Raw genomic sequence first — 14,449 nt, 5'->3', positions numbered from 1 at the left:
TGCCTAGGCAGCAAATCTAACTATTACTTCCCATGATGGTAAAAATGAAATAATAAACAACTTAATTCATGATTAGCTTCTCTTGCTTCATCCTGCTTAAAGCTAAGACCGACTCCGGCTTTAAAGAAAGAGAGGCAAGAATCCTTAATAAAACGAGTGTTGCCTTGTTTGTGCAGGATGGGCGGCTTATCCTAATTATGGTGTTGGAATATGTTTTTCGTAGCTTTTTGAGTTTCCTACTGTGTCTCAGGGGCAGGAGGCGGGAGGTGGTGGCTCAAGTAAGAGAAACGGAAAAGGGAACAGCTGATGGATGATCCACTCTTTCCAATTCTCAGGTGTTCTTGATCTTTATCTCAGATGACACAGGGAATGTAAACAGTGCTGTAAATAAACAGCAGCTTGAAAGGGGATCCAGGAGAGATGCTTAACTAAACCGAGTGAGCAAGGTGACTCATGTGGGCCTCTTGCATTCAGGATTTCTTAAGGCATTGGGGAATTCTGTGCCATGACTCTGGTGATGAAACATCCCATCAGTGCCTACTAGAGTAGACACTTGACAGGTATTTTAGTGCCTCACCCTGTACCAAAACAGCCATATCTACAAAAGGAGTGAGAAAGTGACCTCTATTTAGAGCCAGTGTGGTTTATTGGATGAAAGACCCCTGTTCAAATTCACACTAGGCCACAAACGTTACTGGCATAACTTTGATCCAGTCGCTATCTTTCTTGCCCAGCCCGCCTCGCAAGGTTTCTGTGAGGATGCAAAGGAGATGGGATGGAAAGGAGTAGAATAAAAATTTGAGGAGTAATAACATGAATATTGAACTATTAGAGCATAACATAGTGATAGGTAATATAACACACACACACACACCAAAAATGTTGGTGTACTACTGTTGTAAACAAAATCTGCCCTTCTTCCCTTATGGGGTATCCAAGAGCCTGTATAGAGTCCTTACGTGGGTTCCCTATTGTTAGGAGAAAATAACAGATGCCAACCAGAGAATACTGAGAAGCAAAGCAGCTAGTAAGCCTGGTCTTTATTAAAGCCGTAGTAGCAGGGTGCTCCCCTCACATGTAGAAAAGGAGGAGGACCCAGAACAAAAGTGTGCCCACCCTTATATAGACATTTTAAATTCCCTGCCCTGGAGCTCAAGACCACCCCTCCATACATCATACAAACATCACAGAAGGGGTGTAACCCAAGACCACCCCCCACAAACATCATACCTACATCACAGAAAAGGTGGTCTACAACAGAAATTTGAATGTTGTTGTTTTTCCTGTCTGCCAGGTTATCTGATAATGCCTTTCCTGGTAGTCGGCCCATTCCTTTGAGATGGTGATTACCCAATTCCTGAGACAATGGGGATGTTCCCTCACCCCCTCCCTCCTTGTAGAGAAAACATTTGGTCAGTTTGGGAGTCAAAATAGTTTCAGGACGGTCTTCCTGTGCTGCTCCAGACATGTGGTCCACACATCTATGCACGCACCTGGCTGGCACATTCACGAACATTTATTATATATATATAAGACCTTAATTTTTTTATTACACTACAACTCCTTTCATCCCTGGACATTGGCTTATGGGAGTTGTTGTTTAGCAATAATTGGAGATCCACCTGTTAGCTAGTCCTGCTATAATGAATCTAAAAGCTAAAACTGTAATGGAGGGATGCGGGGGAGGTCTGTGAAGGGATCTCCAATGTTATTTTTAAAAGATCAAAGGAGATATGCAGGGTGCATTTGCCAGGCAAGTTTCAAGGTTCCTGTCTTAACCCGCTCCCCTAATCCTTGCACTGATTACCAAAATGAAATCTCTCACAGGTGCACACACACAATTCCCTTTGCCTTGTGGGCAGTGCCGGATTTACGTATAAGCTAAACAAGCTGTACCTTAGGGCCCCACTCTTTTGGGGGGCCCCCCAAAAAAATTAAAAGAAAAAACCAACAATGTACATTTCCAAAATATAAGATAAAAAACAAATTACTTTGATAAAATAGATTTTGTTATGTGCAAATGGCTTTAGATACCTGTTAGGTCCATAAATTACCATATAGCATATATTCAACACAAAAACCAGCAGCCATTTGTTGTTGACAAAGGACAGCTGGACATATAAAGGGCCCCATTACCTTCAGTAGCTTAGGGCCTCATTAAACCTAAATCCGGCCCTGCTTGTGGTTACCTGCATATTTTGCAACATTGGGCAAATAATAGCTTGGACATGGGGGCAAAAGGCTAATGTCTTCCTTCCTGCAGCACTGCGGTGCTGATTTGAATTTCATCTACAGCTGCTTGGATCTATTTTTTATTGTTAAGGGACATCCTGGTCGTGGATCTCCCACAACACACCCACCCAATGTGGCTACAAGGCAGGATCCTAACAAATCAATGGAAGATTTAGTGGCATAGAGATGACAAGCGGCGCATACATAAGGTCCCAGGCTCAGTATCCATTAAAAGGATCAAGTAGCAGGTGATGGGATAATTGCTCTATCTGTTGAGAAATTGAAGAACTGCTTGCTGCCGGGGAAAGGAGGCAATACTGGGCTCCTATAAAGACTGGCGTGGACGCGGGTGGCGCTGTGGGTTAAACCACAGAGCCTAGGACTTGCCGATCAGAAGGTTGGCAGTACGAATCCCTGTGACGGGGTGAGCTCCCGTTGCTCGGTCCCTGCTCCTGCCAACCTAGCAGTTCGAAAGCAAGTCAAAGTGCAAGTAGATAAATAGGTACTGCTCTGGCGGGAAGGTAAACAGCGTTTCCATGCGCTGCTCTGGTTCGCCAGAAGTGGCTAAGTCATGCTGGCCACATGACCTGGAAGCTGTACGCTGGCTCCCTCGGCCAATAAAGCGAGATGAGTACCGCAACCCCAGAGTCATCTGCGACTGGACCTAATGGTTAGGGGTCCCTTTACCTTTACCTTTATAAAGACTGGCCTCCAGTGTCCCTGCAATAGACATGTGCCCTACCCCTTCTTTACGCCTCACTATGAAGATCAGTGTGCACATGGTTCCCCAGAGGTCTTCTATTCAGAAGGTGGGCAATCTCAGACATGCTGATCTTTGCAGCTGTTCAGGGTGCCTCAGACCATGCACGAGTCTCTGGTTGCCTGGAGATGTGAGTGTGGTTTGCAGAGGGGTGCCAAAATAATCCCTGGGAATGCAGAGCTGAAGGGAAGCATGCTCGGCTTTCTACTGCTGAACACAAAAGCCACAAAGAGGTTCCTCCCAGGAAGAACATCATAGCAATGGGAATAATAATAATAATAATAATAATAATACAGTGGTGCCTCGCAAGACGAAATTAATCCGTTCCGTGAGGCTCTTCGTATAGCGGTTTTTTCGTCTTGCGAAGCAAGCCCATTGACAGCTTAGCGGATTAGCGCTACAGCTGTCAAGCGGCTTCCAGCGATCAGCTGTTAAGCGGCTTATCAGCGGAACAGCTGATAAGCGGCTTAGCGGCTTAAGAAAAGGGCGGAAAAAGCGGAAAAAAACCCGCGGGGGGATGCAATATTTTTTTTGTCTTGCGAAGCAACCCCATAGGGGAATTCGTTTTACGAAGCGCCTCCAAAACGGAAAACCCTTTCGTCTAGCGGGTTTTTCGTCTTGCGAGGCGTTCGTCTTGCGGGGCACCACTGTAATAATAATAATAATAATTTATTTATACCCCGCCCATCTGGCTGGGCTTCCCCAGCCACTCTGGGCAGCTTCCAACAAAATATTAAAATACCATAATGCATCATACATTAAAAACAGGGCTGCCTTCAGATGTCTTCTAAAAGTCTGGTGGTAGTTGTTGTTCTCTTTGACATCTGGTGGGGGTGCCACTACCGAGAAGGCCCTCTGCCTGGTTCCCTGTAACTTGGCTTCTTGCCGTGAGGGAACAGCCAGAAGGCCCTCGGTGCTGGACCTCAGTGTCCGGGCAGAATGATGGGGGTGGAGATGCTCCTTCAGATATACTGGACCAAGGCCTAGCCCTATCAATTGGCCAGAAATGGAGCAGCTGCAGAGAGCTTGCTTCGTTCTTCCTTGCCAGAAAGCAGGAGTGCCTGGGTGTTGCTGTTTTCCCCTCCTCCCTCCCTGTCACTTTCTCCTTTTGTGCCATGTCTTGTGTATTGCACAAGGAGCATGGAATTGCAGAATTGTAGAGTTGGAAGGGAACCCCGAGGGCCATCTCGTCCAACCCCCTGCAGTGCAGGAATCTTTTGCCCAGCGTGGGGCTCAAACCCACAACCCTGAAAAATTAAAGAGTCTCATGCTCTACCGACTGAGCCGGCATCTTGTTACTGATCATTGTAACCCCTTTCTGGAGACCTTTTCAGCTGGAGAGCAGGGTAAAAATACTTTATTGCCGTTAGATCAAGGAAAAAATATTATTTTAGTAGAGTGGAGTGGGCAGAGGAGAAGGTGCAGAGCAGAGTGTGGCTCTGTTTAAGGGTTTTCAGAGGACACCCACGTGTCTGCCTAAGCACATGTTCAAACTTGCAGCACTAAATTTTCCTCCAGGCGCCCAGTTGTACTTTTGGGAATGAAGCTTGTAAAATGAGATTGCAGGATAAAGGTCAGCGATGGGCCCTGCTCACGCATCCTGCCTCGAGTGATTCCCAGTGTAGCCCCTGTTTGGTGGTCGCTTTGAGAAGAGGAGCCTTTGGATGAAGGGCTAGCTCTCCTTGGTAGTGCCACCCACGTTTGATTGCTTTTTCATTCCTTCTTTCTTTCTCTCTTTTTTGCTCACTTCCCTTTTCATCTGTCAAGTCTTCTTTTCACAACAGGCGTGTTGGGAATGCACGAATGGCTTATTAAAGGCTGGAAAGGATTTCTAAATAATTATCCCGAGTTTGGAGTGATAAAAGTACTGTTTCTGAACATTTACGGGCAGGATTTGACCTGCGCAAGGACATCTGATTGCACAACAAGGCTCCCCTACCTTCTCCTGCCCCCCATGGATGCCCTGGATCTCCCAGAATAATGTGGGTGGCGGGGCGGAGGGTGTTTCTATATTATATAGTTTGTCATCTCGGTTTGTATTTTTCTGTTGCAAACTGCCCTGTGTTCTTCGAACGAAGGGTGGTATACATCAGGGGTAGGCAACCTAAGGCCCATGGGCCAGGAGCAGCCCACGGGGGGGGGGGTCGTTTAACTGGCCCACGAGCTGCCCGCTTGGCAAGTCCCCACGTCCTGTGCTAAACCGGCGCAGCGCGGTGCCAGAAATCGCTTCTGCACAGGCGCCAGAAATTGCATGCACATGCACAATCCAGCCCGCAGAGGGATCCATTGTGCCACTGTGTGACCCATTGTGCCACTGGGGCACACTAAATAAATAAATAAATAAATAATCTGCAATGCTTGCACAGGTAGAACAGCAGGAGGAGCTCAGTGTTCAGTTCCACCCTGTATCCTCCAAGTTGATGAGGCTCGTTTGACATCACCACGAAACAGAGCCTTTAGTCTCATCGGCCCAGTCCTCTGGGATGCTCGTCCAGCAGAGATTCAGCGGGTGTCTTCTGCCTTAACTTTCAAATACTTGCGGGGAAACGTTTTCTGTGCCGCCAGGCTTACGCAGACAATTAAGAAAATATTTCCTGTAATAGTTAGCTGATGATCCAGTACCTTAAATTTTGTACGCAATGTGTGTGTGTGTGTATAATGCTTGTGAACCGCTTTGATATTTTTTATGATGCAGTATACAAGTATTCCACACACACACACCCCCCCGTAAATGCAATAGGTTTATAGTCTAAGCTACAGCATCTGGTGCATTTAAAAGCTAGCAGGCCTTTTTGTGGCTTTTGCAAACTAAAGCCTAGTTCGTCAGATGCCTAAACCATTGGCAGAGAGCGGCACAGTCCTTGACTTTGCTGCAGGGCTAAGATTCAGCAACCGCATAACCGGAGTCTTAAAATTCAGCCTTGGATTTAAAAGAAGAGTCTGGCTCGCACTCCATATTACTGGCCAACATGCATATGGGGAATATGTGATTTGAAGTGGCGGGGGGGGGCAGAGGATGGAGGACAAAACATAAAAGTAACTGTGTTAGAAAAATCTCCTAAGTTGGCTGCTAATGTGTAATGAGTAAAAGATCCCTTGCAATACCCAACAGATACTCCTTCGTGTTTGTTATTGTTTCTGTTGGTGTTCGGAGGGCATTTCACAACTCATACTCAACCGTGCAGTTACACAAGAATGTGGGAGGCATCGTTTGGGTGTGGGACTCTGAAGAGCCTCATACGAAACTGTCCTGTTCAACTTCCTATGTGCAGCAACGTGCTTGCTATCTGCCTGTCCAGCTTACTGTGGGTGCTGCAAAGTGATAAGAAATGATGTGTTCCGCATAAGATACTGGTAGCTTCAAAAACTTCGAAGAGCTGGCTAACGTTTCACCTGCAATGCTCAAATGGCCCTTAAAATAAGTTGGCATCGGTGACATTTGCAGTAGCCGTTGTTGACACACACACAGCGATCCTTCTCACGATTCAGCAGCAGAGGCTTCATTTATAAATGTTTGCTTTTTTTTAGAGAACAGGATAATTTGCCCCCTGTTTTGTTGTCATCTGTAGACCAGAGCGTGGTGTGCTAGATCAACAGTCTGTGTTCAGGACCCAGACATCATAATTGAAATACTTTATTGTCACTTGTACAACTTGTATACAGTGAGATTACACGAGCACCCCCCACTCAGCTCTCTTAGTCTTAATTCCCCTCGTTTACTGACGCCCACCCACCAAACCCAAAAGTCAGTTGCCCTGTTGTTATCTTTCATTCAGCAGCCTAACAGCCCATGGATAGAAGCTGTTCTTTACCCTGTTGGTGCGACTAATCATGCTTCTTCTATATCTTCTGCCTGAGGGCAGGAGATCAAGAAAGTGCCGGCCAGGGTGTGAATCATCCCTGAGAATTTTCCTCACTCTCCTGAGGCAACGTTCTTCCACTATTTCATCCAGCGGATTCACGGGACAGCCCATAATATCTAGAGCTGTATTCTGTAGGCACTTCCTATCAGTTGATGTCAAACCAGCGTACCACACCGTGATGCAGTATGAAAGGACACTTTCTATTGTGGACCAGTAGAAGGAGATCATTAAATGTTGATTGGCATTGTTCTTTCTCAATACTCTGTGGAGATGGAGTCTCTGTTGGGCTTTCTTAACCACCTGGGTTGTGTTGATTTTCCAAGTGAGGTCTTCACTGAGATAAACTCCTAGGAATTTAAAGGAAGAGACTCTCTCCACACAGCCCTCCACACAGGGCTAAGAACGTCCTGACACCTGTCCTCCACCTCATCCAAAATGCACAGTCATCCAGAAATTTAAACCTCATCGATAGCTAAAACCAGGGTGGAGAGCCAGAGGCTGAATGCGGCCCTGCAGGCTCTCAGTCTGGCCCTTGGCACTCTCCATAAGCCACTGCCTCTTCCTAGGCCATGCCCCTCATTGCTTCTGCTCTGCTGCCACCTTGAATGTTTTTACCTGGTTGTATTATGTCCTTGGACAGCAAATAGATACTTGCTTGCTGGAGAGCGGGCTTTTTGCGTAAGGTGGTAGAAACCTCAGGCTTTTGGGTGTCTTCTCATTTCCCCCAGCACCACCTGCGTCGGCTTGTAGCCCCAGGAGGGTTCCCTATTAGGGCGTGGGGCCCTCTGGCTGAAAGCCTGGTGTTGCCCTGGGAGGGGTCCCTAGGGCAAGAGCAGAATTCAGGGTGTCTCGCACGCTGCCGCCGTCGTGGCAGTGCAAAGTAGCAGGGCAGAGACAGAGATCACACACCCAGAAACCTAGTTGATCTTGTAGTTCTGATCACACAGTACAGGAGAAGGGATCTTTGGGTCGCTTGCCAGTTTGAGCTGGAGGAGAGCTTTTCATCCCAATCGCTATGGTCAGATTCTGACTGGAAAGGGGATGAGCTTCTTTGGCTTCTAATACACTCAGTGTCTGTTCTCCCGGTAGCCATAATTTCGCTAAAGGCTAAGATACAGAGTGTAGATCGAGTTGTGCAGAATGGCGATAATTCAGATAGGCAGCTTTTTACTCCAGAGCACAATGCCTATGTATTCTGTAATGCAGAAATAATAGGGAGCCGAAAGAATCAAAAGGCATTGGCACTGCAAATAGCAAGGGCTTGTTCGCATGTATCATATATGGATGTATTCTGTGTTATTTGGTAATAATAATAATAATTATTATTATTTGTACCCCACCCATCTGGCTGGTATTTAAATTGAAACACGATGGGGAACTGTAGGATGCAGTCATGAAAAATGAAATGTGTGTGTGTCAGAGAGCGAGAGACGGAGAGAAGAGAATCTCTTTGTAAGAACAGTATGACATGGAGTCTCTCGCCTACCATATTTCTCTTTCCATGACAGATTTGCTTCCTGTTGCACTTAATGGGAATTTGGCACCGAGTTCAGATTTTAAAACAGAAGCGTTATATAAATATCATCAGTTAGTTTGGGTTTTTAGAGAAAGTGATATTGAGCCTTCATTTTACGGGTGTTTTTTTGCCTTCCCAGAGGCGAAATGGAATGTTATCTATCGTAATTTGCTTTGAGTTTGCTTTCTGCAATAAATAACAATAATGCTACTTTTTCTGAGGCTCTTTTGACTGCCAATATACATCCAGCACTTTCTCTCCACTTCTTCCAGCAGTTCATCTTTAATTTAATTTCCCGCCTCTCAGTCAGTGCCGATCCATTAGAGAGGGTTTGTATCAAACGGCAGAGGATGACATTGACCGTTGTATTATCTTTTGCAGCCAGTTGGAGTCAACTTGGTTAGTGTGTTCTCCAGTCCCAACGATCAGAGCCTGTGGGCGATCGACAACAAATGGAACGTCCATGTTCGCACGGGGATTACAGAGGAGATGCCTGTAGGCACAGATTGGGAGCAGGTTCCAGGTGAGAATATTTTGCCTTCATCATTTGGTCGCTGTTGAAATGCCATTGGGAAAACGTCCCTTTCCCCCATGAAATTAGAAGCAGAAGAAAAGGGAGAAGTGGTGTGTCGGTGTTCCTCCTCCTCCCTGCCTTCTTTTTGCATTTCCCTTTACTGACACTGTATTTTGCTTTTGTATTCGCTCTTCCGTACTTTGACCAAACTTATCCTTTGGCTTCAGGGCTTCAGGCATGCCAGCTGGCGATAAGTACAAGGACTGTTTGGGCACGTTGTCCAAATGGCGACATAGCACGTCGGTACGGCATCACGGATAAAAACCCCGCAGGAGATTACTGGAAGAAGATCCCAGGGAATGTTACTTGTTTGACAGGTGAGTTGTGTTTTGCTCTCTTTTTTATATATATACATGCTCTTGCGGTCTTACGGGGCTTGTAGTGGGAATTGCATCCAGTACAGTGATACCTCTGGTTACATACTTAATTCGTTCTGGAGGTCTGTTCTTAACCTGAAACTGTTCTTAACCTGAAGCACCACTTTAGCTAATGGGTCCTCCTGCTGCCGCCGTGCGATTTCTGTTCTCACCCTGAAGCAAAGTTCTTATCCCAAGGTACTCTTTCTGGGTTAGCAGAATCTGTAACCTGAAGCGTATGTAACCCGAGGTACCACTGTACAGTCATACCTCAGGTTACAAGCGCTTCAGGTTGTGTGTTTTCAGGTTGCGCACCGCGCCAAATCCAAAAGTATTGGAATGGGTTACTTCCCAGATTTGGCACTCGCGCATGTGCAGAAGACTAAATCGTGCTGTGCACAAAAGCACCGAATTGCAAGCCGCACAGACGCGGCGCTGCAGGTTGTGAACGCTGTGGGTTGTGAACGTGCCTCCCGCATGGATCACGTTCGCAACCCGAGCGTCCACTGTACTTGAAACTTGAAGCATGCTGGTCTGAGCAGGAGCATAATTAATAGCTGGATCACTCAGTGGGTGGAGCATGCAACTCTTCATCTCGGTCATGGGTTCAAGCCCCATGTTGGGCAAAAGATTCCTGCATTCCAGGAGGTTGGCGTAGATGACCCTCAGGGTCCTTCCTTCCAACTCTGCAATTCTATGTTGTTGTTTTCAAAGTGTTGAATGTCCTCTTCTTAAAAGGAACATTGGATGAATACAGTCATACCTTGGTTTTCGAACAGCTTAGTTCTCGAACATTTTGGCTCCTGAACGCCACAAACCCGGAAGTGACTGTTCTGGTTTGCAAACTATTTTTGGAAACCGAACATCTGACAGGGCTTCCGTCAGCCAATTGGAAGCCACGCTTTGGTTTCCGAACGTTTTGGAAGACAAATGGACTTCCGGAACGGATTCCATTTGACTTCCAAGGTACAACTGTACAGGGTTTCCACAGAAAGCCTTGCGGAGAGCTTACTACTACTAATAATAATAGTAATAATAATAATTTTTATTTATACCCCGCCCTCCCCAGCCAAGGCCGGGCTCAGGGCGGCTTACAAGCAATAATAAAAACAGGTTGAATGATTACAACTTAAAAACAAAATTAAAATACAACATTAAAATACTGAAGCAGTAAAATATTAAAATGTAGCCTCATCACAGGAGGAGAAGGAAAAGAAAAAAGAAAGAGAGGGAGGGAATCAAATTGGCTCCAAGCCAAAGGCCAGGCGGAACAACTCTGTCTTACAGGCCCTGTGGAAAGAAATCAGATCCTGCAGGGCCCTGGTCTCATGAGGCAGAGCGTTCCACCAGGCCGGAGCCAGAGCTGAAAAGGCCCTGGCTCTGGTTGAAGCCAATCCAACTTCCTTAGGGCCCGGGACCACTATTTATGGACCTTGAGGCTCTCCGTGGGGCATACTTATACTACTTATACTAGAGAGTAGGTGGAAAGGAATTGACCTAGCGCCGGGCACCCGGCTCATCAGTGGTGATGCATCTAACGTCCCTTTGGGCACTGCTTTCATAGGTGTGCTTGCCACACATACGGGATTAAAAATCAGATGGTAGGCGCACTTGTGGGCAGTTTAATCAGGTCTGTTTCGGCCCTTCCTCCGTGTGGCATTTAAGTAGGAATAGTTGCAGCGATACTGTCAAACAACTCCCCACCCCATCCTGCCTTCAGCTGAACTGTTGAACCTGTTAGGCTTCAAACAGGATCTTTAGCACAGGAGACACAGCAATGCAAAGCAGGCAATGCTTCTGGGAGTTGTAGTACAGGATGGGATGGACTCCTTAGCTAACAGCCTGTCTATTGGCCTGCTAAAATTGAACCTGGCAACTTTTTTCTTCGTCAGCTACTCCTCTAGATGAACTGTGGGCTGTCGGTCCTTCAGGCTGCCTCCTTCAGCGCCTCACTAAGACCTTCCGCCATTCTCACACGTTGCAGAAGCACAGCGACGCTTCCATGTCGTTCCACTCAGACGAAGACGAATGGGAGGTAATATGAGGCCCCCGAAGACCTGGAGCGCTAAAACAGCATGGACATGCACGTGGGAGTGTTGGGCCAGCGTCTGGCAACAATTGGCACTTTGATATAAAACACTGACTTTGTCGAATATCCCCCAAACTGTGTAGTGAGGTGTCTTGTTTCTGTATCTCTCGGGCGAGATGGGCAACGTGGCTTTAAGAAGTCTTTGCCGTAGCTGTACCGTTTAAAAAATACTTATCGATTTAACCTCTTTAGCAGCAAAACAAATGTTGCTCTAGCATGCAAATTAATATCTGTGCGACATTGGGGAGGACGTCTGTTACATAGGCTGAACAGCAGAAATGCATTTTTTAATGTCCTCGTACTTTTACACCGCGCAGGGGGAAATGGGTGCAATGTGGAAGACGGTTACATTTCAGAACGAGGGAACCTTTCTCAGTAGAAAGTCAACTTAGCAAGGCACAGTTTGGCAATTGAGGTGAAAAACTCTTGGGACCATTTTCGTTGTAACTTCCAGGGTTCCACTGAACCTTCACTCTGTGGTTACTAATTTCATACCTTGCTGAAAAGGTTGGGTTCATCCCAGGCTTTGTGCAGACATTAGCTCCTCTTATGCCTAAAACCGGGACACAAAATGGCTTTTGTTTCATAGATATCCATGAGAGAATTAGGCAGAACATTGAAAGTCAAGCTTGTAATATGTAGGGGGTGGCTGCGGGTGCCCATTGAGATCCATGCTTGGCCTGACTGAACTGTAACCAGAGGAGACTGAATTTCCACTTTTGTATCACGAAACAAAACGAAAATAAAGAAATTGCATCTCACGAGAGAGTCTCTGGTATTGGCTAGGTTTTGTCTTCAGAATGGTCCTTTTAAAAAAAAGCTATATTAGCTATATATTGCAATGTCTTATACTTGAGATGTTTACAGCAGAAGTGCTTGATAATTTACTAATCACTGCAATTTACCATATTTTCCCGTCTATAAGACTCCTCCATGTATAAGACGCCCTCTATTTGGGGGGGGACTCAGATTTAAGAAAATGGGGGGAGATGTATCTGTGTATAAGACGCCCCCAATTTTTGACATTATTTTTTAGGGGGGAAACCTAGTCTTATATACGGAAAAATGCGGTATATTTCATGAAAAGTTTTAAAAAAAAAACCAACCCAAAACTCTAGGAAAGAGCTTGATTCCAGCGGCTTGGATGGGAAAGCCTTCCGTTATAGTTTTAAGGATATGTTTATTTGAGGAACAGAAGCACCCTTGGGGTTTTATAAGCAGCTGCTAATGAACCTTTGGATGAGCCAACTTAACAGCAGGGACTGGGGGAGGGGGGGCACGTGTGGAGAAGCTTTGGGAACCCAATGCCCAGGTCAAGTGCCACTCCTGTTTCCTCCTTAAACTGCCCTGTGGTAGATTTTCTGGGGAAAAACCACTGCAGAGAACTTAACATTTGGTCACGGCAGATACCTGTTTTGCAACAAGCGCTTGCATAATGAGTGTTACGCTTCTTCCCTTTCAGTTTAGGGTGACGAGCAGGTCATATTTGTTTCCCTCTGAGACCTGATCTGTTTTGCTCGATCCCTTCCTCATCTATATATGGAGCCAGCCTCGGAGTTTCTTTTTATAGTCTGCCACTGGATCGTAACCAACTCAGCTGCCGAGGTTCACCCAGGTCACTAGATGGTCTGTTTGGGGAGCTTCGTCGGCAAGCGAGATGTCAAAAGGCATCCAAGACATTTCTCTGAAGTCGGGAACTTCTGGAGGGTGGAAACAGGGCTGTTTTGCACTCTTCCTGGTCAAGAACCAGATGTTCATGTTACAATACTGAAATATTATACTTTTTTAATTAAAAAAAGACCTCATGATAACAGCTTGGCTTGCTAGTTTGTATTCTCTGTAATAGGGCACCTTGCTTTGTTCATTAATATTAGCTGGTGTTTACAACCCTTTTAAGCCAATAAGTTTTTTTTTTTTTATGTTTCATCCAACAGTCTGAAATGTTTACCATCTTTAGTTTCATTTCTGTACACCTGTGCATGTGGTTTCCCCCCCCCCCCCATTGTGCTTTCAGATAAGTGCAATAAACTATCCTTTTTCTTAAAAAAAATGCTTGGATTTTTTTTTAAAAATACAGCTTTCGTGGGGCAACATAACATCACTAAACCAATACACAAACTGCAATGTGAGCTGAAATGGTGTAACAAATTGTGCTCGCCTAAGATTCAGTTTTCTTCTGCAAAGCCTGGAATAATTTAAATGCGACCACATGGACCATTCAATCTGAGCATACACCAAAAATTCTGTCCTGGTGCACTGCAAACACGCAGTCACTCTTGCATGGTGGCGCAGGGAACATGCAGCTCTCCAAATGTTGCTGGACTGCGGCTCCCATTGGTCTCAGCCGGTGTGGCCAAAGCTCAGGGATGATGGGAGTTGGGAGTCCAAACAATGGAAGGCCACTGGTTCCCCATCCCTGCTACATGGGACTCTCCTGTATCTACAGCTCTTGAAGCCATGTGTCTGCAAACACAAGACATGCGTCTTTGGAGTGGTGGGAGATGCAGGTATCTCTGCTTAAGTAACATTAGCCTGAGGTGGTGTAGTGGTTAGTGCGCTGATCTAAGACCTGGGAGATCAGGGTTCGATTCCCCACTTGGCCATGAAGCTTGCTAAGTGACCGCAGGCCAGTTACTGCCTCTCAGCCTAGCCCACCTCACAGGGTTGTTGTGAAGGTAGAATGGAGAGGAAGGGGAATCATGCACACCACCTTGAGCTGCATTTGGTACAAATGTAATACCATATTTTTCCGTCTATAAGACGCCCCTATGTGGCGCTGTGGTCTAAACCACAGAGCCTAGGGCTTGCTGATCAGAAGGTTGGCGGTTCGAATCCCCGCGACGGGGTGAGCGCCCGTTGCTTGGTCCCTGCTCCTGCCAACCTAGCAGTTCAAAAGCACGTCAAAATGCAAGTAGATAAATAGGTACCGCTCCAGCGGGAAGGTAAATGGCCTTTCCGTGCGCTGCTCTGGTTCGCCAGAAGCAGCTTAGTCATGCTGGCCACATGACCCGGAAGCTGTACGCCGGCTCCCTCGGCCAATAAAGCGAGATGAGCGCTGC

General features: G+C 46.3%; 1 protein-coding gene across 2 annotated transcripts in view; it reads left to right on the top strand.

The window, feature by feature from the left end:
* The window catches only part of TECPR2 (tectonin beta-propeller repeat containing 2), a 58,743-nt gene extending 46,592 nt beyond the window's left edge, over positions 1-12,151 (top strand). The window contains exons 19-21 of one of the 2 annotated variants that reach the window (XM_081909024.1): positions 8,753-8,894; positions 9,113-9,262; positions 11,194-12,151. In XM_081909024.1, the coding sequence (XP_081765150.1) occupies positions 8,753-8,894; positions 9,113-9,262; positions 11,194-11,345 (444 nt within the window). In that variant the 3' untranslated portion in view covers positions 11,346-12,151. Of the gene's footprint in view, positions 1-8,752; positions 8,895-9,112; positions 9,263-11,193 lie in introns of those variants that run through there. The other variant, XM_081909025.1, reaches the window with a different exon arrangement.
* The last annotated feature ends 2,298 nt before the right edge of the window (positions 12,152-14,449 follow it).

This window comes from Podarcis melisellensis, assembly GCF_964234715.1.
Source record: "Podarcis melisellensis genome assembly, chromosome: 1".
NCBI classification, from domain to species: Eukaryota; Metazoa; Chordata; class Lepidosauria; order Squamata; family Lacertidae; genus Podarcis; species Podarcis melisellensis.
The sequence above is the reverse complement of the archived record's forward strand: the minus strand, read 5'-3'. Positions and strand labels throughout refer to the sequence as shown.